The following is a 23,645-nucleotide window of genomic DNA, read 5'->3' on the forward strand; positions in this document are numbered from 1 at the left end:
CCGGGCCCAGGCCAGGGCTCCGCGTGCTGGACACAGCGGGAGGGACCTGAGCGAGGGAGGCCCCCACCCCTCAGTTCCCCGGCGTGGGGGGTGGGGGTGGGGTGTGTTCCACCCTGCCCCCCCACCCAAGAAAGAAAGAAAAGGGAACTCTGATAAAGGCGATAGGCGTGTGTGCTGGAGGAACCCTATCACCTTATCTATCTGCCTGCTCTCTCTGAGCCTGGCTGTTGTTCCCTTATCTCACCCACCAAAATGCCAGGAACAAAAGCGCGTGCACATTCACACTCCCACCGCGAGCCCACCGGCCCGCAGTTCCTGGCGCCCCGAAAAACGATGCCACTAGATCTGCTAGGGGGTTCGGGGCCTCTTAAAATCATCGGGGTCCTCGTCGGTAGTTTGCAGAGGAAGCCAAAACTTAGCCCTCCCTGAGAAGAAGCAGCTGAAAAGAAGTTTCCCCCTATAAGCCCTGCCTGGAGGAAGGGAACCCAGCCTTGGGATGAGGGGCCAGGTCCCAACTGTGTGGCTGCGTCCTGGCCACGTGACCCTGGGTCAGTCTCTTTCCCCCTCTGAGTCGTTCATAATGGGCGGGGTAGGGGGGAGTTTGAGGATTTAACGGAGCTTTAGAGGAAAAGGAAGAGCTGGTACTGTATAACCAAAGGCCTCCCCATGTGGCAAGTGGCCATTTTGTGTCCCAGACTTGGGTCTGGGGCAGGTCATCCAGAGCTCGGCAGCCCCAGAACCTGCTCCCTCAGAGGCCAGAGCCCAGCCCCCCCAGCGCCCAGCGTCCCGCCCAACCCCCTCCAGCACCCCTAGCCCGAGCCCCCAGAGCCCAGCGTCTTCCAAGCACCCAGGCCAGCCCCCTTCCCCGAGCTCCCCTGGCCCCCTGGCTCCCAGAGCCCAGCGTGCCACCCCCGCACCCCGCTGAACCCCCCAGCCTCCCCCAGCCCCCCCAGCCCCCAGCCCAGAGCTCCCCTAGCTCCGCCCCCCCAGGCTCTCCTAGTCCCGCCCCCCAGAGGCCAGCGTACCCCTAGGCCATAACCCCAGTCAACTCCTCCCCAGGCCCCGCCCCCGCGGCCTGGGAACCAAGGATCTGTGTCCCTGCAGCCAATGGGAGAGAACATGCAAATGAGCGGTTGTGAGGCCTGGGGATTGGCTGAGCTCCACGCGTGAGGCGGGGCCACCTCAGAGGGGGCGTGGCTCCTCGAGGAGGAGCCCTTAATTTATGGAGTAGGGGATACTGTCTTGCCCGGACCTTGACCCCCTGACGGAAATCCCCCCAGCTCTGGAAGGGCCAGCCTTTCCGGGGCCTTGCTAGTGGGGCCATCCGTTTGCCCAGGCGCTTGGGGATAGACAGTTTGGCCTTTGGATGACTTCCTGCTGACCCTCAGGGCCCAGATCCCCACAGCCCCAGTTAAGGGACCAGGACTTGGGCGTTCCCAAGATCACTCCGCCAACTCTGACTCTCAGATGGGAACACTGAGTTCAAAAACGGGGCAGGGCAGCTCCAGGCCGGCCAGCTCCGCCTGCCTGTGTCTGGGGCACCTCCAGACTCTGTGAATGCTGTCCCCCCCCCCCCCCCCCCCATCTCTGCCTTCCCCTACGCTATGATTTTTGTCCAGGACCTCACACTGCCAGGCTCGCGGCAGCACCAGGCTGCGACGGGGCCATGGTACCATTTTAATGAGTGACAGTCCCAACCCATTTGCCAAACCTGCTTTCCTATCAGTAGAATGGGAGGGTCTGATCTGCCTGCCTCTCAGGGCAGTCTCTGTGCCCTCTGACAAGGACCATCTGCTTCCTAGGCCTCAGTTTCCCCATCCAGACAATGAGGGCTGAGACAACACTTTCTCAGGGGGTTCTTTAGCCTATCTGTGGTTGTAGTTTATTCTAGAAACTTGGGGTCTTTCAGATTTTCCATCTTCAGAAATTTACATGACAGGAGACGATGTCTGCAGGAAGTGCTCAAGAAACTTTGGGTGTTCTCACTGTGTTCAAAGTCACTTTGCACCCCATAGTTTGTCTTGTCGGTAAGACGGGGCCTGCATAGGCCCAGCTGGCCTAGAGCCTGGCTGGAGCCGCCTCCCCCCCCCCCCCCCCATTTCCACAGCACCTGCAGGACTCCGTGACCTGAAACCCCAGTCACAGGCGTGGGTGTTTTTCAAAAATGCATAAGTGGAAAATAGCAGAGGGGCAAGGAGAGGAAACAGGGAGGGGGCTGACGGACCCAAACCAGGCTGTTGCCCTGTGACCTCAGCCAAGCCCCTTCACCCCCTTTAAGACAGGCGACAAAGCCTCCCAGGGCAGGAGTCAGAGGGACTCAGCACTCAAGGGTGAAAAGGCAGTGCATAGGAACCATCGCCCCAGAGGGGCACCCCAGCACCCACCGCAGACTCTCCACAAGGGGCCCCCATTCTGTAGCAGCTCTCTCTCCCCCAGGACAGTGCAGGGCATACAGCAGGTGCTCAATCAACTCTCTCAATCGATTTCAACCTCCCCGTGCCCTACCCCCCAGCCCCGGCCCAGGAAAGCAAAGCAAAACCAACGGAAAAAGGAAAGAAGAGTCAGTGCCTCCAAGTGACCACTGTCGTGTACAGAGCCCAAAAGCCCAGGGAGTAGGGGTCATAACCAGCAGACGGTGAGGACCCGTCCCTGCAGCAGGGCCGAGGCTTGCTTTGTTGGGGGCTGACTGTGGGGGAACAGGGACAGCAGGCTGACTTCTGGACATCCTTGTGCGTTCAGGCCTCCAAGTCTGAGTCCCTGGTGTTTGGGGGACTTTGTCGGGGATCCCCATGACCCTCACAGGGGCTCGGTCCCTGCCCCAGACTGGTGAGCCCCAGACTGGTGGGGGAATAGAGAAGGAATACCAGGAATGAACGCTAAGGACGGAGGGTCCCCCTGTAGCTGGGGGACTGGGGTCCTGGCAGGCAAGGTGGCCGTTCTGAAGCCGACTTTAAGGAGGGACAGATGGTGGTAAGTGTTGAAAAGAGCATTCCAGGGAGAGGAACGGCAGAGGCAAAAGTCGCGAGCAGGGAACGAGCTACCGTGGTGGGGAGGAGAAGTGACCGCCCCCACCGTGCGTTGCACAGGGCTCGGTTCAGATGCCAGTGCCGCCCCCAGGACACGCAGCGCCTTCCTGTGTGCCCTTAGCAGCCCGGGGCAGGCCCCGAATGTGGGGTAGGACACGGGAACGCACAGCCCCTCCCCTCCCTTCTCCTCCTCAGGGACCAGACTTTTCCTCTCCACTTACTCTATCCTGACCCTCAGGTCAGCAGCTAGACAGCCATCATCACCATGGTTCACCCTAGAGAGGTCAAGGCCACGGGCTTTGGAGCCACACAGCCTGGGTGCAGATCCCAGTCCCACTACTCACTGGGTCCTTCCGGGCCAGTCACATAAGACCCTCAGGCCTCGGCCCTTCCGTGAGAGACCAACAGGGCCGAGCCCTGACAGGCAGCGAAGGTTGGCCAGGACCATTCATGGGACAGGTCAGCGTGTCTGGCCTCCCCTCCTAGCCTCAGCACGGCCCCCAGCACCCCCACCCTGTCCATCGATACAGGACCAGGCCCCTGCAGGCTAACCCTAACCCTCAGTCTCCACGGCCAGCAAGTGGGGCAGAAAGTCGCGTATCTGTGGAGGGCTGTGCACGCATGTGTCTGTATCCCCTAGGATGATGGGAACAGGCACTTATGTGGCGCCTGCTGGATGCCCCACAGCACTGGACAGCAGACTTTTTATTTTTTTGTACTGTAGTGAAAGATCCCAATAGAAACTGTACCCATTGAGTACTAACCCGCCATGCTGTCCCCCCATCTCCTTCCTGGGCCCCTGGCAGCCTCCGTTCTACTCTGTCTAGAAATTTGAGGCTGATTTTCAGCCTCCAGTTTTCCGTTGAGGAAAGAAGCTTAGGGTGGGTGGAGGGTTTGAGCTGCAATGTGCCTCACTCCAGCTTCCTGGACTCTTCAGCTCGTTCTGGCCCCCATGGGGACGAGGTGCCCCCTGGGCGGGGAGGTTCGGGCTCAACCCTGCAGAGCCACTGACTTCCTGTGGGACCGGGAAGCCCCCTCCACTCTCTTGGTGCCTCGGTTTCCCCATCTGTGCAGTGGGGACAGAGTAGATTTGCTGCCTGGGACCTGGCCACACCCAACAGGGAAAAAGCCTAGCCCAGAGGCCCTGGCTTCTTCCACCCTGCGTGGCATCCCCCAGGGGCAGGAGACACAGCCTGGGGTGCTGGGCTCACAAGTCTGGACGCTAGTCTCCCAGGCCTGGGTGTGCATTCTGCTCCTCACCCAGAAAGAGCATCAGGACAGCCTGGCCCGGAAGAGGGGCCCTGGTGCCCCGGTGTGAATGAAATCCTGAACCCAGGGCCCCGAGCCGGCTCTGGGGAGTCCCCACCTCTCGGGGATGCAGTGGCCATCCCGCGGGCCGGTGCAGGAGAGAGAGCCAGCCCCCTAGGTGAGGGGGTGGTGTGGAGCCTAGCAGGCCGTCGCTCCCCCCCCCCCCCCCCCCCCCCCCATAGCAGGGCCCTGTCACACTGGAGCCCCATCCCCTTCCAGGAAGCAATCTGCCTCCATCCATCTGACGCGTGGGCCCGGCGACGGCTCCATTAGCCCGGCCCCCGCTCCCATCCATCAGCCCTTATCGGCCCATCTGCAGAATCACTGCGGAGCCGGCCTGGGCGCCCGTTTTCTCGGGCCCTACTTCCCTGTCTCCGCCCCCGGGGCGGCCTTCCCGCCCGCCGGGCCCGCCGCCTCCCCCGGGTGCGCCCGGTCTCTGCCCCGGCCACGTGGTGCGCGCCCCGCCCAGCAGTGTCAGTGATCGGCTCTGGCTGCGGCAATCTCGGGTAATCTATCAGCGGCTATCGGGCCCATCGGAGGGCCGGGAGCGGCCAGGCCCAGAGATGGCGCCAACCCCCAGCGTCGATAAAGTCTCCGGGTTCAGCGGTGATGAATGCTGAGTGAGCGCAGGCCGCGGATAGGATGTGGACTTGGCAGCCCGCAGCTCCGGCTGAAACCAATCTCTCCCTATCAGCCGGGCCGGGCTTTCCCAGGCCCGCTCCCCTTCTCTCTGCCTTGCCTGGCCCGGCCCCTGCCCCTGGGGACTCGGGCGGGGGCGGGGGGCCAGCCCACCGGCCCTGGGGAGAGACCGAGAGAGGGCAGGCTCGAGACGGGGGAGGGTCCCGAGTGAGGCCCAGGAGATGGCATGGAGCTGGGGGCTGCCCCGAGGGGGTGGCTGGCCCGGTCTCCCACAGCCCCAGGTCCCCCTTGCTCCCCACGGCGTGAATCAGAGCCGTCTGCCTCTTACCCACCCATCCTTACCCCACCAAACACTCCCGATTCTTTACAAGCACAGCTTAAATAGCGCCTCCTCTGGGAAGTCCTCGCCGACCACCCACCCTCAGGCCGGTCGTCCTTGTTCCTCTCCATCCTGCAGCCATCCTTGCCCATTATGGTACCTGAGGTGTGTGTCCCACCCTGGTGCACCCGCTTGCTCACGGGTGCCCCGCCGGTGGAGGAAATCAGGGCGCTCCTGCGGACGAGCCCCTCCCCGCCCACCCGCAGGGCAGCGCTGCCAGGTTGGTGGGTCAGTGCCCATTTGCCGGATGCGAACACCGAGCCCCAGGCAGATGCCCCGGGCCCAGAGCCACATGCCCCCGAGCCACTGAGGCCTCCCATCTGCCTTGCTCTGAACGGCCACGCGAGCAGCGCCCAGAGGCCGTGAGGGGGCTGGGTGGGGGCTGGCGTGGCTGTCCTCTGCCTCAGTTTCCTCATCTGTACAGTGGAGCCGGTTTCTCTACGGGGTGGTGCTGATGGGGGTCCCGGTAGAGCTTCGTGAGCTGCCGAGGGCTGTGAACCCGTGTCTCGCGGATCAGAGCCAGAGAGAGCCATAGCTCCTGAAGGGACAGGGCCCCATTTCACACCCCTGCTGGTGTCCCTTCCCCACAGTGAGGAGGCAGATGGCCACCCCCGGGCAGAGAGGGCCTTCTGGCCTGAGCCCCAGAGTGAAAAGCTGGCGGAGCCTGGGTCCTGGCCTTGGGGAACAGACAGGGGCCAGACAGCGGTCACACAGCAACCAAGGAGCAGACGGGGTAGGAATACAAAGGTCTTCTCTGAGCCGCAGCGCTACAGAGCCAGGAAGAGGAAGAGTGGCCTGGTGAGGGGAGAGACAAGGTCTCAGGCCCCAGAGCCACATAGACCTGGGTCGGGACCCCCAAGGGGATGGCGAGTGAAGCGTCCAGGGGAAGCAGGAAACACCGTGTGTAGGGCAGGGCCCAGGAAGGGGGGCAGGCGGGCCACCTGGCCACCCTCCTAGCTGTGAGGCCTTGGGCATGTCGTCACCTCTCTGTGCCTGTTCCCCGTCTGTAATGGGGCAGCCTTGAAGTCCCGTGTGGTCAGGTCCCCACAACCATGCCTGTTTCTCGTGCCCTGAGAGGCCTCTCAGGGCGTGTGTTCCAGGGTGCCAGGCTTACCCTTGGGCCCCCACTGGGCGTGGCCGTGGGACCGGGGCAGTTAAGCCCCCCAAGTTCCGCCTGTCAGTTATGGGGCTGGCCACGGGAGGAAGTGGCAGTGGCTGAGGCCGGGATATACAGGACCCCTCCGGCGTCAGCACCCTGTCCCCTGCCTGGAGTCCCCACACCCACCCAGGCCCTAGGGACCTGAGGCAGGGCCGGCCCAGCCTATATTCTGCCTGTGGGGACAGGTGACATGCCCCGGTCCCCCAACCCCAATAAGAGGACTCAGACTCCAAGGCTCCCCTCTGCCCAAGCCCTCTGCCTCCCCCGGCCCACAGTCACCAGTACTCATTGAGCACTTACTGTGTGCCAGGCACTGCCCCAGAGCAGGGGTGCTGCTGGGCACAACCAGTGAGCCCGCTAATCAAGTGAGCACCCTGTGAGCCCGTGGGCAGGGCTGGGGTCAGCAGGGCCACCGCCAGGAGCCAGACAGGTGCTGGCATGGGTTGTAGCCCCAGTTATGGTTTGGCTTTCACACACACACAGAGAGAGAGAGAGAGAGAGAGAGAGAGAGAGAGAGAGCCAGCCCGGGAGGCATATGAGCAGAGGAGGGCAGGTGTCGGGCGAAAGCGTGACTCGGGAGATGGGTGTGACCTTGGAGTCCACACTGAAGGCCCCAAGGAAGGACCCAGGGAAGGATGAGGCCTGGAGGAGAGGGCAGTCACCGGGTAAGGGGCGCGTGAGGCCCCAGAGGTGGTCCTCCTGCCCCTGGGCCTAGGACACTGTTGGTTATGGGGACACAGGGACAGGATGGCCACATGAGCATCCTTGCTGGCCCTGACCCCTTCTCCCACCTGCCATCTGCCAAGGGGTACCTGAGAGTGAGTTCCGGCCGATGCCAGGCCGCCCGTGAGGGAGGAACGGGTGTGGGGAGAAGGGCCCGGGGAGGCTGGGAAGGGAGCACCGAGCCACACGCGGTGTGGGTTGGCTGGGGATGAGGGCGGAAAGGTGGCGGATACCATCAAGAGCCCCAGACCCTGACTGGCCCTGGGAGCTTGCGGGGAGAAGCAGGCGGCTTCTTGCCGGCGGCTGCTTTTCTGCACGAGATCCGGCCACGGGGGCCCTGGCTTTTATTTGGGTTACGCAGGACCGTCCCAGCCATCTTTCAAGAAACCTTCCTTTGAAAGCTGAATCGCCCTTAAAAGGATGAATCTTGATGTATGTGAATTATCTCTCAGTAAAGTTTCAGGGTGTTAAAAGCTCAGATCCCAGTAGCTCTGGTCCGTCAGTCTGGCCTCTGTTCCCAGAGCGTGCAGGGCCCTGCCTGGCACTCTCCTGACACGGCAAGGTTTCTCTTCATGCCGAGGGCGTCTCCTTGCCCTGAGACGGCCCAGGGTGCGTCCGGGCTCCTCCAGCCTGGCCTACCTTGGACAGCACCAGTGTCCCCACCCAGCCCCCATGCGTGACCCCGGTGCTTGCGGGCCGGGCTGGGAGGCGGCATGGGTAGGGGTATGGCTCACCCCCGGGCAGCAAAGCAGCTGAATTGACAGTCACTTACACACAGGATGACAGGGAGGGCCTGAACCGCCCCCCACCCCCATCCCCCGCTAAGGTGTGTGGGTGGCAAGGCCTAAGAAGCAGACAGTCTAAGACCCAGATGTCTGGAAGAGGAGTAGTGAGCCTCCCGTTGCAGGGTGCATGCAAGCACCATCAGATGGACGCTTGGTGGGGAAGCGGAGTCAGGCTGCGCAGCCCCATCTGCCCTGCTGCAGGCGGCCCACTCAGGGAGTCGGGGAGCAGAACCAGTGTCGGGGGGGCGGCCATGGGCGCAGAGGGTTCGGATGCCTGTTCGCCCCCCTGTGGGCCAGGGCGCCCGCTCGAATAAGCCAAGATTATCTCGCCAACATCCTCTTGTGGTCGCCCCAGCTGTCAGCGGGCTGACCCTGGGTCAGAGAAGCCGCTGGCGGGTCACAGCGGGGGCCTAAGGCCCCTCCCAGCCTGAACCCCTCGTGGCCCCTGGGCCTGCCCGGCCTGCGTGGGAAGAGCTGGGGCTGAGGGCTGAGGAGGCCTTGACCGGGCGGAGGGGCGGCGTGGCCGGCAGGGGCGTGCAGACGTGGGCTGGCGGCGGGTGAGGACTGGGGGTGAGGTGGACCCGCGGGGAGAGCCAGGCTCCACGCAGTGTGTGCGCCGGGCCCCCCCAGAACTCCATGTCCCTCCCGGGGAGCCCCTCCCCCTTCGGGGCTGTGAGCTCCTAGGCGGCAGTGGGCCGGGAACCCGCCTCTATCCTAAACGTCAGAGAAGCTGACGGTCTCCAGTGAATGAACTGCTTCCCCCAAGCCTTGGCAGTGTTCTCTGGGGGCCTAGAGCCTGCCCCTTGACCCCCACTGTGCTCACCCATCTCCCTCTGTGGCCCCGCCGCCCATCAGCCGTGCGAGCCCGGCCTCACAGGCCCTGGACTGTCCGGGGCTGCTCTGTGCTGTGGGGACACACTTGCCCTTCGGCAGCGCCCGTGCATGGGGCTCCCCTCTGCTCCTCCGGGGCGTGCCCCCCTCCGAGCCCTGTTCAGCACCCCCTCCTTCCAACTTGCTTCTCTCTACCCACCTGGGCCTGGGAATTGGCTCAGCTGCTTGTCAGCATTGTGTGTAAAGCACGAGTCACCGGGCCCCGAGGGGCTGCAGGTGGGGGGTGCAGCTAACAGGCCAGAGCAGCCACGGCCCCTGTGTCCTGGGCCTCAGTGGCCTCCTCCATCACTCACCAGCTGGATTGGACACCCTCCTTCCTGGGAGGGGACTGAGAGCATCCAGTCCTGCTTGCCAGGGCCGGGGAGGGAGTACTTCCCCGGCTTCAGACCCAACCCCGGCTGCCTGGGGGACCTGGGCCCCTGGGACCGCCAGCCACGGCCCCCAGTCGCCCAGAGCTCCCACAGCAAGGCCCCCAGAGGGGAACAGCGCTGTCCCCTCCGTGGCCTGAGCCACCCCACTGCCCCCCGGTGGGAAAGTCTGAATCTGTTGCTATTTTCTCTCTGTTATCGGGGCCTTATCTGGCCGCCGTGTGCCACCCAGAGGTCAGGGTCCCTCTCCGGGCAGCACCGTGCCCCCGCCCGCCCAGCGCCCCGTGCCTCGGGCCTGCCCACCAGCTGCCCAGGGCTGGCGAGACAGGAGGCCAGGCCTTCTGCCGGCCTGGGGGGAGGTCCTTCCCTCCTGCCCGCACTGTCCCCCCGCCAGGCCCCAGCTCTGTCCACCAGTCGCCCTCCCCCCAGAGGGCAGGTGTGGCGCCCCCTGGAGAGTTGAAACAAATAACAAGACTTGTAATAATAACCTGTCTGTGCTCAGCACCCACTGGCACCACCTTGCTGAACCCTGACCCCAGCCGGTGACGTGACATCCCTTCTTTCCATGCGGAAACCAGGCTCGAGGAGGTGTGGCCTGCACCAGGCCACCGGCCTCAGCCTCCTGCTGTGCCTCCTGCCTGGGATGCTTTTCCCTGGCCCAGCTGCAGGCAGTCCCGTCCCCTTCCAGAGCGCCACTCACTGGTCGCCTCCTCCAGGAAGCCTTCCCTGACTGGCACCTGCACCTCTCCTTTGGGGCAATGGCCGCTTGCATTTTTCACTTTGCTTTCTCGGGGGTGGGGTGTCTGGGTTGCCGTGGGGTCTCCAGGGGCCTGGTGCGGAGCCTGGCAGTCAGTGAACCCAGGTTTGACAGGTTAATGACTGAGTCAATGAGTAAGCGAGGCCATGGGAGGCGAGGGCCGCCAGCACTCCAGCTGTGCCTGCTGCCCTCTCTGGGAGGCTGGACACAGGGCGGGGGAGGGGGAGGGCCACGTGGCCCGGCAGTGTCCACCCCGCCCCCGGGCCCGGAGGCCTGCCTTCAGGCAGGAGGGGCTCCTGGGCAGGTGTCCCACCTCTGTTTTATCCTCTGTAAACGGAATATAAGAAGGACCCACGTAATGGGCAGACCCACGTGGTGGGGCCTCAGGAAAACACTCGCACCCGTAGTCAGGCCCCGAGTCAGGGGAGGGGCTCGTGGGGACTCCGCCCCCTGTTCTTTCACATGTTTCCAGCGGTCTCGGGGTGCAGGCACAATCACCCCCGTTTGATATGGGTGCAGCCTGCAGGGACTTTGCCTAGGACCTCCGGACTCCCCGTCCAGTGCTCCGTGACACCGTCACCTGCACCCCGCCTGGCAGGTCCACCTGGGGGCCAGAGTCCGGGGGGGTTTTGTCCCCTTCACGCACATGAGCTCTGGCTTTCTTAGAGGTGGTCATTCAAAAGCACCCCCCCCCCCCCCCCCGCATCAGCTGCCTCGCCATCAAAGCCAGGAGGGGCTGTTAATCGTGCAGCTCGGGGACTCGGAAGGGAGAGGGGACCATCCCGCTGCACCAAGCCTGTCTCCGTAATTCAGTCTTAAAGCATGAAAAAAGGGAGTTGATGAAATTCTGCTATCAGTGCCGAGCCAATATGCAAAATATCTCACCCCAATCAAATAGCTATTATGTTTGCATTTCCATTCCGGCGTCCGGCTTAATGAGCAGGAGCCGAATCGGCGCGGGGTGTCTGCTTGCCGTGATAACCGAGGGGCTCCGGGCCGCGGGGGCAGCGCTGGGACCGCCGTCATCACCCGCGGACGCCCCCGGACAGGTGTTCAGCCTTGGGCGCCAGCCTCCCCGCCCTGCCGGGCCCTGCGGCCAGCGTCACCCTCCATCCTGGTCTCTGGACCTGGGGACGGTGGAGGCAGGTGCGGGGCCGCCCTGGTGCAGGGGAGGCCTATGCCTGAGCCAGCGTCCGCAAGGGTGGCATGTTTGGGGAGGGTCCTGTCCTGCCTGTCCCCACCACTGCTTCCTTGGGGCTGGCGGGGGGGGGGGGTTGGGTAGGGGGCATGGGCAAGTCGGTTCACCTTGCTGAGCCTCAGTTTTTTCATCTGCAAAGTGGGCGTGACCTCTGGGCAGTGTCAAGAGGGTCGGAGGAGGAGACCTGCCCGTCCTGACTGCCCCACACCCCACGCCACCCCCCTCCCCCCGTCCCAGGCCCTGCTGTGCAGCCAGCGATGGTGACTGATGACGGTGACGGCCTACACTTGGTGCGTGTTTACTCCGTGCCAGGCCCTGAGCTGAGCTCAGCGTGGATGAGCACCACATTTCATGTGACGGAGGAGCTGTGCTGGTTTCCCCAAGCACAGAGAGGTAGAGCTACTTGCCTGAGGTCCACACAGCACGGACACCTGCCCTGCCTTGCCGTGGATAGGCCTGGCCTACCTGCTGGGGCCTCTGGCCAGAGAGTGTCCCCCAGGGGCCAGGCGGGGGCCATCCCTAGCGCAGGGCACCCGGGGAGGAAGCTGTGCCTCCCTGAGGTCTGGCCAGCGGAGGAAACTTCCTTCCCAAGCCCCCGGTGGAGCGGGACCCGGGAGCCCCCCGTATGACCCCAGGGCTGTCCCCGGGGGCGAGATGGCACGCTCCCAGGGTGCCGAAGCAGGCATACGGCAGCCTTCCCCAAGACACGTCCCGTCTGCGGGCTCGGAGCGATTTGCTGGCTGGCGGTCGTCGCCCGCATTATCAGAGCGGCTTTAATTGTGCCGGAACCGAATTAGCGGCGTTGGAATAAATTGCCGCAGCCCGGCAGCCTCTTTCTTTACGCTCATCGTCACGCCTTTGTGCGACGGGAGCCTTTGTTCTCCCATAAACGGACCTGCCGCGAGCTTGGAGCCTCCCTGGGTGGCTGAGGCCCACCTGAGCGAGCCGGAGAGCGGGGAGTCGGGGCTGCTGTCCCGGAGTCGGGCAGGTGTGGGGAGGCCTGTGCCGGCTCTGCCCCGGCATCGGCCCCAGGGCTCTGGTCCCTGCCATCCTTGAGAGCAGCAGGTGGCTTCATACCCACTCACCGGAGCAGGCATCCGAGGCCCCGAAGTGCGATGGCCATTGAGCCGGAGCCGAAGGCTCCCCAGTGCCTCTGGGATTAGCATCCACTCCTCCCCTGGCCTCTCTCCAGCCTCCAAGCTCTTCCTCCTTTCCCACACCCAGCTCTGTCCAGCTCCCAGGCCCTCTGTCCAGTCCCCCAGGCCCTCTATCCTGTCCCCCAGCTGTCTGTCCAGTCCCCAGGCCCTCTGTCCAGTCTCCCAGCTCTGTCCAGCCCCCAGGCCCTCTGTCCAGTCTCCCAGCTCTGTCCAGCCCCCAGGCCCTCTGTCCAGTCCCCCAGGCCCTCTGTCCAGCCCCCAGGCCCTCTGTCCAGTCCCCCAGGCCCTCTGTCCAGTCTCCCAGCTGTGTCCAGCCCCCAGGCCCTCTGTCCAGTCCCCCAGGCCCTCTGTCCAGCCCCCAGGCCCTCTGTCCAGTCCCCCAGGCCCTCTGTCCAGTCTCCCAGCTCTGTCCAGCCCCCAGGCCCTCTGTCCAGTCCCCGGGCCCTCTGTCCAGCCCCCAGGCCCTCTGTCCAGTCCCCCAGGCCCTCTGTCCAGTCTCCCAGCTCTGTCCAGTCCCCCAGGCCCTCTGTCCAGCCCCCGGGCCCTCTGTCCAGTCCCCCAGGCCCTCTGTCCAGTCTCCCAGCTCTGTCCAGTCCCCCAGGCCCTCTGTCCAGTCCCCCAGGCCCTCTGTCCAGCCCCCAGGCCCTCTGTCCAGTCCCCGGGCCCTCTGTCCAGCCCCCAGGCCCTCTGTCCAGTCCCCCAGGCCCTCTGTCCAGTCTCCCAGCTCTGTCCAGTCCCCCAGGCCCTCTGTCCAGCCCCCAGGCCCTCTGTCCAGTCCCCCAGGCCCTCTGTCCAGTCCCCGGGCCCTCTGTCCAGCCCCCAGGCCCTCTGTCCAGTCTCCCAGGCCCTCTGTCCAGTCCCCGGGCCCTCTGTCCAGTCCCCCAGGCCCTCTGTCCAGTCTCCCAGCTCTGTCCAGTCCCCCAGGCCCTCTGTCCAGCCCCCAGGCCCTCTGTCCAGTCCCCGGGCCCTCTGTCCAGTCCCCCAGGCCCTCTGTCCAGTCTCCCAGCTCTGTCCAGCCCCCAGGCCCTCTGTCCAGTCCCCGGGCCCTCTGTCCAGCCCCCAGGCCCTCTGTCCAGTCCCCCAGGCCCTCTGTCCAGTCTCCCAGGCCCTCTGTCCAGCCCCCGGGCCCTCTGTCCAGCCCCCCAGCTGTCTGTCCCCTCTGAGATCTGCTGGCAGGAGCCTCCCCTGTTGTCGCTCTCTTTCTCTTTCACTTGCCTCCCTCCCTCCCTCCCTCCCTCACGGCATTTATCATTTGCTGTTGTTTTCTGTTTGGGGCCCAGTGGGGCCGGAAGTCCCCTGCAGAGTCCAGGTGTGCCCGGCACCACGGCCTCCTAGAGCGGTGTCTGCCCCACCTGTCGCCACACCAGGAACACTTAGCGTTCGTCACTGTCGCGGGCCACCATCTGCCCGTGACCAGGGAGGTGAGCTGAAACGCAGACAGACCACCAGCTTGCCCACCTCCCTGCTCCATGGAAATTGCCAGATGGGGAAAGTCCGCCTGGAACCTCGGTCACAGTGCTGCTCGTTCTGTCGTAGCCTCGCGCGTCTCCGCTGCCAGGAGCCAGCTCCTGTGGCCCCTGATGGACGCTGGTGCCAGGTTTCACCCCGGGGATAATATGGCAAAGGCGGGGAGTGAGTGAGGGCAGCGGGAAGAACACTAGGGCTTTGGTGAGAAGCCCCTGAAATGGCAAATTTTGGTCTCTGTTTTTCTGGGGAGAAGGCACTGGCTTTCACCACATCCCCACGGGGGTCATGATGTACAAAAGGTCAGGAACCACCGGCCACAGAGGCACAAATCCCAGGCGAATCTCCATCTGTTGCTGCTTGCTTGCCTCCAGGGACGGGGAGCTCAGCCTCTGAGAGGTGGACGCTCCATTCCACAAGCCTCAGGTGCCTTCTGTCTCCAATGCCAGCAAAAGCAAGCCCCATTCTGCCCCCGCCGTCGTGCGCTCCCATCACATGGATTTGCGGCTGTCTTCATGGCTTCCAGATGTTTCTTCCTGCTCGGTTTCCTCTTCCTCGGCGGCAAGAGGGCCTGGCTGCTGTGGGGTCTGTGGCCTGGGCCCAGAAGGGCACCCCCTCCATCCATCCTGAGTAGGAGGAACGGGAGGGTGGGGTGGGGGTCTGTGAGTCAGGCTCCTCCCCCACGCCACACCCTGAGGACCGGTGTCATCTCTACGGTGACTGACAGGGTGGGGGGGCGGGGCAGGAGGCAGCTCAGCCCCAGCACCTGTCTCCAGCCCTTGGGGCCCAGGCTGAGTCAGCCGGAAGGGGCCTGGGAAGGGGCCTGGGGAGACGGGGAGCGGAATAAGGATGGGCACCTGTTCCCCATTTTCCCTCTGCCCGCCCCTCTGGACCCACTAGTCTGACCTCAGGGACACGGTTGCTGCCCTGACTGGGGGCACCTTCGTGGCTCTGGCTTCCCCACTCTCCTGAGAGGTCTCTGGGCTGTGGGCCCACCTTGTCGGCTGTAAGGGGGGCTCTGTGGGACCCCCCCCTGCAGGAGCCTCCCGGGGAAGGTGGGATTGGAGTCAGGTGCCCCAGGCCTGCGGCTCTCCGCCCCCAGAGGCTGCAGACACCTGTGCCCCCACCTGTGCCCCCTCAACCACTTATTCGCTCAACCAGGTTTTCTGAGCACTTCTGTGCGCCGGACGCGGGGTCCACCCTCAAGCTCCCGAACCTCGGTACCTGAGTGTGGGGGGCTTCTCGGAGGAGGTATCCTGGGCCCAGGAGAGGGTTACCCTCTCGTCTCAGGGGCCCTGAACCCCCGGAAGAGTGTACCTATGGGTCGGGCGAGGGCTGTGCTTCATGCATGCAACCCCCAGAGGGCCCCCCCCCCCAGGCCAGAGGGGGCACCGCTGCTGCTCCCACGGTGTGGAACAGAGTGCAGGGGAGAGCACGCTGCCCCCAGTGCTGGGGAGACCAAGGAGGGGCTGGGACCACCGTCCTGGTGAGAGGGGCCCGTGGGCAGGCCGCGGTTGACGGGACGGCGGGGACGACCCCAGGTGCTGGGGCTGTCGCGGGACTGGGGCTGACGCAAGGGTGAAGTGTGCGCAAGTCTTGGGGGCGCCCCCCACGGCCTCTGACCCTGCGGGGCGGCCGAGCCGGTGCCGGGAGGGGGTCAGGCCGCCCCCACGGAGCCTTACGGATTCCCTTCGGGCTGTTGTGCAGGTTCCCTCGGAGACGTGGAGACCGCAGAAGAGGACGCCGGCCTCCCGGAGCAGGGGGCTGGAGCCGTGGGGCCCGAGGCCGCGGGAGAGCCCGAGCCCCTGAGCCCTGCCAGTGCAGGTGAGTCGCGGTGGGCGTGCCACGGGCCCGAGTCTGACCCCTGCGTCGCACCCCCCCCCCCCCAGTGTCCTTGCCTGTGACTTCACGGAGCCAGGTCCTTCTGGGACTCGGTTTCCTCACCCATGAAGTGGGCGTTAAGCTTGGCGGTGTCTGTGGGCCGACTGCTCCACGGTTTCCCGCCAGGGCGCTGACGCCCCGGGGACACACGCCACTGGGCACGGGTCCAGCCCCTTCTGGTACCGATGGGGAGACGGAGGCCCCGCTGGGGAGGTCTAGCCCAGGTCGTGGGCCACTTGAGAAAGCCATGCCCTCTCCAGCCTCACTTTGCCCTGTGTGGAACGGGGACAGTGAGTCCTTACCTGGCTGTGCCAACGGCCTCAGCACACATGGTCTCGGTACATAGCAGGCTGTAAGGTAAGGTACGGTACCCCATTTTATACCCGCGGGAATGAGCCCAGAGAGGTTAAGAGGCTTGCCCCTGGACACACAGCCTGGAAGCACCCAGGCAGCGACCTGACCCCAGGTCTGGATTCAGGTTGATTTCCCTTCGTGCCCAATGCCTGCCCCCCCCCACCCCACACCCCAGGCACCTGGAACCTTTCTTTGGACCCTCCTGGTGGCAGTTTCGTGGGCCACAGGTAGTGCTGGGGGGTGGGGTGCCTGGGCACGCGCTAACCACCAGGAGGCCGGCTCTGGCCTCAGGGCGAGGGCGGCTTCCCTAGCGAGCTGTATCCCCGGGCCCCCCAGGGGGAGGGGGCTCGCTGAGGCCCTGGGGGCGGCCTGCTTTCCTGAGGAGAACACTCAGGTTGCGAGACTGGTGGGGGTGTGGTCTGGTGCACCTCTCCCCGCCCCCACCCTGCTGCCCATGGCCCGTGATCTTATCCCCATTCAGCACCTCGACGCCCTTGCACACGGAGGATGCGCAGAGAAGGGTGTCCCCGGGCGGCAGCACCTGCCCGTGCAAAGGCCCTGAGGTGGAATATGGCGAGTGGGCAGCAGCCTTCTGCGGGGTGGGGGTGGGGCCGGGGCACAGAGACGCCAGGCAGAGCGCGGGGACCCCCCCCCCCACCCCCAGCATCTCCCAGTCTCAGAGCATCATCGTCCCCCCTGGGATGGCCACAGGCGAGGAGTCCGACAAGCCTCGTGCTCTGAGACCTGGTGGCCCCTCGGTCCCTTTCCCCAGTGGCAGGCCCCTCAGGGGTGGCCCCTCGGCCCACCCAGAGACAGTGGCCGGGGTGCCGGGGTCAGGGGCCCGGCCTCCGGTGCCGGCTCTCGTTCATTATTACTATCTCCCCCTCATCATCCGCATCATGTCTGTCCCCGGGGCCCGTGCTCCTGCCCTGCCTGAGCCTCGGTCGCTGGGTCTGGGCGGCCGAGCCTGTGGCAGTGCGCCCGGGGCCCCCTTATCGCCACCGCCATCACCACCGCTGTTAGGTGCTGTGTGCTAATGGGGGCGCCCCGATCTACCAAAGGGCAAGTGGCTGTTACTGGTGGACTTTGACCCCGGTGGCTTTCCAGGGGAGCCGGGCCCCTTATCTGATCTGCTCGCTGGGGCTGCACGGGGTGGGTGGGGGCGGGGCCGGGGAAAGAGCTGGAAAAAACAGCCGGGGTTGCACCTGGCACAGGCCGCGGTGATAACGCCGCGATGGGCGAGATAAGGCGGCGGGGAGCGAGCTCTGCCTCTCGGGCGGGCCCAGCGCGGCTCCCGCGCGATGGCTGGGGCTCGAATGCCAGCCGCGTTGATTTATAGCCAAAAATAATAGGACTTTTATACTGTGTGATTGATTTATTTGATGTTAATCACAGCCCTTATCTTGGGTATTAATAATCTGCCGGGCGTGTGACGTCACCAAGGGGGGGCTTTTATGGGAGCTCATCGATTGGGGGCTGCGTGGTTATCAGGCTCAGCAGGGAAGGCAAATATGCCCTTTGGGCTGGACCCGGGTGCCGGGCCCGGCTGGAGGGGCCCCCAGCTGCCGGTGGAGGAGACCAGGGAGCCTGCACGGCCGCCCGCTGGCCTGGGTGTGCCCGTGAGGCCACCCTGCCCTCTAATTATTAGCGGCCACTGGAAGAGCAATTGTTGCTGCAATTAATGAGGGAATGAGGGGCTCTGAAGGCCAAGGAGAAAACTGAGGTGTCTGTGCCCCCATTAGCGCAAGCCCGGTGTGGAGGGGACCTCGGGCGTGTGCTCACCGCCTGGGTCTCGGTGTCCCTCCTGGCCACGGGGGGGCGGTGGGGAGGTGGGCGACACGGTGCCCGGAGGTGGCGGGGCCTGACCGTGTTTTCCTGTCCGCAGACGCCAATCCCCCGCCCCCACCATCGCCACCACCCGCCACATCCCCAGGAGGCCCTGAGATGGAGGGGCAGGAGCCAGAGGCCAGGCTGGAGGAGGAGCCGGGCAGCTCCTGGAGCGGGCCAGGTAACCACACCCACGGCCGGGGGCTGCCATCCTGCCGGGGGGCGGGGGGGGGGGGGGGGGGGGGGGGGGGACAGGCCTCGGCTTCCGGCCGAGGAGATTGGTGGCGACCCTCCGGGCCGGGGCCCGTGCCCGTTCCGAAGTCCAGGCAGCCTGTGGGGCCGGCGATAGCATGGGAGGAGGCCACCAAGCCCTGCCGATGCCCAGGGCTAAACCCCTTGCCCACGCGCTCTGAGGGCTCCCAGGAGGCAGTGTGCCTGGCTGGGGGAGAGGAGCAGGTGGTGAGGCCAGCGAGAGGCATCGCAGGAATTGGGAGCCACGGAGGTGGAGGCCTCTGCGTCCCAGCTGGGCTGGGGGTTCAGGCCTGTGCAGGGTGGGAGAGGGCCCACCACCCCCCGGCCCCCGGGTGGCCGCAGCCGCAGGGCCGGGGGGCAGGAGTTGGCTCCCAACTGCCCGGTGCTGGAGCAGGGGAGTGTCTGAGGGAGTTTTGTGCTGCCTATCCCCCTGCCCGAATTCTGACTTTGGAGGTCCTACCAGATGGTTCTCCCTGTGCTCCTAGCAGTGCAGGGAAAGCTGGGCGTGTCTGCTGTTTCTGTTTGTTCCGGGGAACGCAGGGTGGCGGGGGCGGGGTCGTGGGGCCGCGTGTCTGTGCGTCAGCAAGGGTCGGCGGGCACGGTCTCGGTGAGGGGACGCCGTGCACTTGGGCCAGGCGTGCGTGGATGCAGGAAGCATTCACTGAGTGCCTGCTGAGTACCCGTCTTCTAGCTGTGAGCAAACAGTCCTCAGGGAGGGTGCACGAGCAGCCCGGGGAGGCTGTGGCCGGTGGAGAGGAAGCACCCAGGTGGGGCAGGGACAGGCTCCGCCAGGGCAGAAGGGACCCGAATCCCTCCTCTGAGGGCCCTCGGGGGCCAAGATAGGAAGGGGGTCAGAGATGGTCTCCCTCTAGGCTCAGGTTGAAAGTCCATGTGGACCTCTTGGGGGGCAGGGGAGGGGGTGTCCCCAAGCCTCGGGAGAAGAGAGCCGTGATTGACTAGTGATGTCTGCCACCGGCTCCGGCGTAGATGTGGGGACACGTATGCCCCCCGGTTCCCCTCGTGATTTAACGCAGCCCGTCCCACACAGGGACAGTGTGGGCAGTCTGAGGCTGTGGGAAGGACGGGGTGGCCTGTCGGTCGCACCAAGATGGCAACCCCACATTTTCTGTGCCCTCTCATTCTCTGCCCTTTCCACCTGGATGGGCCACCGTGTTGCCCAGGAGTGGAGCACCCTGGGTAGGACGGTGCTAGGGGTCCCCTCTGCTGCCCCCAGCTCAGCAACACTGCTTCCCTTCAAAACAGACTTGGCCGCCACCCCCCCTCTTGGGGACCTGTTGACGGCAGAGGAGGGGCCCCGGGTGCCCTGGCAGAAATGTGCCCGCGGTGTGGCCTGTTCCCACCAAGGAGCACCTGGCAAGGGACAGGCCACAGGGCCACATGTCCTTGAGGTCCTCACGGCCCTCAGAGCTGAGCCAGATGCCGGTCTGCTGGGTGCTGGGGTCCACACGGGGGCCTTTCCGCCCACAGGATGGTGCTGCGCGGCCTGGGCAGGGACCCCGTGGTCAGACTGCGCTACCTGCCTCAGTTTCCCCAGCTGCAGATGAGGTCACAACAAGGCGCCCACAGCAGCCAGGTCAGCACTGCCCCAGGCCCCATGGACCTCATGTTCCAGTCTTTATGAAGAAACTTCCTGCTGCAGGGGTGGGGGGGGTGGGGACCACCCATGTGCCTGAGGGACCCGGACCGGCCACTGGATAGAGTGGCCCTGGGGAGGAAGAGCCCCAGGCAGCGTCACCCAGGCTCTGAGGCGGGCACGGGGGTAGCCCCCCCAGTTTATGCAGGAGACTCGGGCGCAGAGTGACAGAGGGACTTGTCCAGGGTCACCCAGCTGGAAAGTGGCAGAGCAGGGTCCAGACCGATCCCCGGCTCCAGAGCCGGGGCCGCGACTGTGTGACTGTCCCAGTGGGGCCCATCCCCCCGTCAGTGCAACCATCACCCCCATTTCATAGACGGAGGAACAGAGCCTCCTGGAGATGGGAAGCTGACCCCGGGGCACCGGCCGGCCCGAGGGTGGCCGTGGTTTAGGGCTGGAGCGCCTCGGGGGGCTTCCTGTGCTATTTGCATCCCTGGGGCCGGGGGCTCCCCGTCCGTCGCCGCAGATAGCAATTTCTGTGCAGTGGGCAGCGATGGGCCGATAAGCGGCCGCTGGCCAACCGCCGTGGTGCCTGCCCCCTATCAGACCCCGGGCAGGCCACACTTATCGCCCGCCAGGGAAGCCAGAGAGGCCCAGTGGGCCCTTATCTGAGAGGGGCCGCCCGTGCCAGCGATGGGGCAGCAGGGCTCTGCCAGGGCCTGACCAGGCCGGCGTCCCTGAGGGCAGTGCCCAGGGTGGGGGTGTGCGGCCGTGGCCCCTGCCCACGAGTCCCGCGCCCCACCCCCCTCGCCTTGTCTGCCCCCTTCTTGCCACTGTGCCCATCCCGGTTGAGCACCTACCCGCCCCTGTGTCTCTGAGTCTGTCCCCAAGCCTGGAAAAGAGCCCTGGCTGTACCGCCTGGCTTGGGGACACCAGCTACCTTTCCCCTCTGGATGAAGGCGACCAGCTTGGACCACATGTGCACCTTGCACCGTCTGGCTCTGGGGAAGGGCCTGGCCCCGAGCCTCAGTTTCCCATCTGGCCTGCGCGAGGCACAGAGCTCCGTGCACACCGGTCGCCTTCCTGGCTGCCATCTGCCAGCGAGGGCCAGGGCTCGTGGGTCTCCCGGGCACCTCCCCCCCGGGTCAGACCCGTGGTCAGGGAGCCCGGGAGCCGGTGACAACAGCCAACAGCCCAGCGGAGAGACTGGGCCTCGGTGCCTCTCTGCAGCTGCACAGCGGGTACAGGGGGGCCGCTCTGCCCCGGGGGCAAGGCCCAGAGCAGCCGGCCACGAGCACCCCCGGGAGGCACCCCCGGGCAGCAGGCAGGAGGGCCTCGGTACACACTGCAGACACCAGCGAGGTCGTGGATGTGCGAGGGCTTCGTGGACGCCGGAGTGCGCATCCGGGACCCGTGAGCGGCCCGGTCCCGCCCCTGCCCGACACTTGGTGGCCCCAGAGCTCCAGCACCAGGCTGGGGAGGTCCTCAGGGATGTGTTTCCGCTTTGAGAAGTTGTGAGCTCCGTCAGTGGCCTCAGCTGTCGTGGGTCAGGCGGGAGTATGGCCAGTGGCGCGGAGGTCAGGGCACAGACCCCAGAGCGTGCCTGCCCCGGAGGGGCTCCAGCTTTGCCGACCTCTCTGGGCCTCAGTTTCCTCATCTGTACGATGGAGCTAAGGGGCCTGTGAAGGGGCTACGCCCACAGCACGCAGAGAGCCGCAGTATTGTCTCCCCTCGCCGGCGGCCTGGGCTGGGATGTCATGTGGAGAAGCCACTCTCGGGGCAGAAAGGCACTGCCCGCTTCAGCTGCCAAGCAGGGGGCCCGAGGCTGGGAGAGGCCGCCCTCCGCTTCCTGCGTCCCTGCGAGTGGTTTGTGGCCCAGGGTGAGGCCGGCTCCGAGGTGGCCCCACGGTGCGGTCTCAGGGATAGATGTCCCCTCTCTCCTCTGAACAGCGGGACCGCAGCTGCCCCCTGGGGTGGGTGAGGGCCTGGGCAGAGCCCCCCCTCCCCCCAGAATTAGGTGGATCCTCCCTACATCCCAAGGAGCCGTGTGCTGGGATGTCCTCCATGCTGGGAGCCCCGACCACACCAGTGAGGGGACTGTGGAAGTCCCCGAGGGGAAGGTGGCCCCCAGACGGGCCCCATAGGGCAGGGAGGTCCTCGGGTCAGAAGTGCAGAGCCCGTGCAAAGGCCGTGGGGTGAGACCGAGGCCTAGCCAGGAGGCCCTGGAGCCCGGTCCCAGGTCTGTAGGGAGGGCGCTTCAGCCTGTGGTCGGGAAAGCACCCTCTGGGGCTCAGGGACACGGGGATGCTGGGTTGGGGGCTTTGAGGGGAAAGGCGGTGGGTGGCAGGAAGGGGGAAGGCTCAGTATTTTTATCTTTGAAATGACCTTGTTTGCTGGAGGGGCTGGCTGTTTAAAATTCTGATATGCAAATATCTGAGAGCTGTAATCTGTAATCCCCAAAGCATGTCTGGAGGGCAGCTGGCCACGAGCTTTCTGCCTGAAAGGGGTCGGCCCCTCACTCCACGACCCCCAGCCCTCCTGCCATTCATCCGTCCCCTCTCCCCCCTCTCGGTCTCCCCACTAACATCTAAAAGAAACAGGTCAGGCAGGAAGGCCGGCCTCTGTTCGGACTGAGCCTGGAGGGTCCCATCCTGAGTGGGGGTCCTGGGCGCATCACCCACCTCCTGGGCCCCATCTGAGCCCCTGTGCAGTGGCCGTCAGCGTGCCCTCGGCCTGCCTGGCCGGGTCATGAGGAACCAGGATGAAGGGAACGGCTCTGGGGAGTCCCAGGGCGTCCGGGAGCCTCCTCTGCAGCCAGCCTCATGGTGTGGGACCCCCTCCCGCCTGAGCAGCCCCTCTGCCGGGCCGCCTGGGGCTGGGCCGCCTCCTCCGGCCTCCCTTGCTGCCTGGTGAGCCTGGCACAGGGCAGGCAAGGCCCGGATGCCCCGGATGGGGGCCAGTGTGCAACCGCTGCTGAGTGCAGGTGCCACGCCGGGCGGGGGCCCGCAGGGGGGCGTCAAGTAGCCGTGAGGGTGGCCTGGGCTCCGTGGGCCCAGGAAGGGGGGAGGTGGCCAGGGGCACACTTGGTGGTCAGCTTGGCCGGGGGTGGGGGGCCCCGGCCTGTGGCCTGGCTTTGTGATCAGGGCCCCAGGAATGGGTTTCCTTTCACCCATAGGAGCCTCGGAGCCTGGAACTCTTTCCTGGTGACCACTGTTCACAAAACAAAGTCTAATTGGCCAGGCATCCGGTGTTACCGTTTATGTCCCCATCTCGGGCCCTGGAGGCAGAGGTGGGAAGGCTGGCCATGTCCTCACGGCACTGCGGGTCAGCAGAGACATCCCTGAGCTGAGGCCAGAGGACCAGCTGGAGTGGGGTGAGGGTGTCCGGGCAGTGCAAAGGCCCTGAGGTTTGAACAGCGTGGGTGGGTGTGGCTGCAGCATGAGACAGAATGGGCGCAGGTGGGTCAGGGTTGGGGCTCCGTGCTGTGGGGTGTAGGGAGACGCCTCTACGGTCTTGACATAAAAGGAGGGGCTGGGGGATTTCAAGCGAGGTGTCCGGTCAGCTGCCATGCAGCAGCTGGGTTGAAGGAGCACCCGCAGGGAGCACGGTGCCGTGAGGGGCCAGAGGCGGAGCTGCCTCCTGCTTGAGCACTGGAGCCCGATCCCCCCACCCTGGGGGTCCTGGGGAGCCTGCTGGAATCTTCACCTCTGGAGCGTGAGCAAGGGCGCCGGGCCGGCTATCTGGGCTGTGCTCGGCTGACTAATCTCACTGCCGGAGTTTCTAGGCAAACCTCAAGGTCTGTTATCGGGCGGCGGGCGGTCGGGCTGCCGAGGCAGGACGGCCTGTCCTGATGGACAGCCCGGGAGATGGACCGATACGGCCT

General features: G+C 65.4%; 1 protein-coding gene across 2 annotated transcripts in view; it reads left to right on the top strand.

Moving 5' to 3' along the window:
* ZFPM1 (zinc finger protein, FOG family member 1) overlaps positions 1-23,645 on the top strand; it is a 65,565-nt gene that overhangs the window by 11,640 nt on the left and 30,280 nt on the right. Inside the window, exons 1-3 of one of the 2 annotated variants that reach the window (XM_047846224.1) lie at positions 15,203-15,395; positions 15,562-15,678; positions 17,975-18,097. In XM_047846224.1, the coding sequence (XP_047702180.1) occupies positions 15,203-15,395; positions 15,562-15,678; positions 17,975-18,097 (433 nt within the window). Of the gene's footprint in view, positions 1-15,202; positions 15,396-15,561; positions 15,679-17,974; positions 18,098-23,645 lie in introns of those variants that run through there. The other variant, XM_047846223.1, reaches the window with a different exon arrangement.

The sequence above is a fragment of the Prionailurus viverrinus genome, unplaced genomic scaffold (genome assembly GCF_022837055.1).
Source record: "Prionailurus viverrinus isolate Anna unplaced genomic scaffold, UM_Priviv_1.0 scaffold_38, whole genome shotgun sequence".
Lineage (NCBI taxonomy): Eukaryota > Metazoa > Chordata > Mammalia > Carnivora > Felidae > Prionailurus > Prionailurus viverrinus.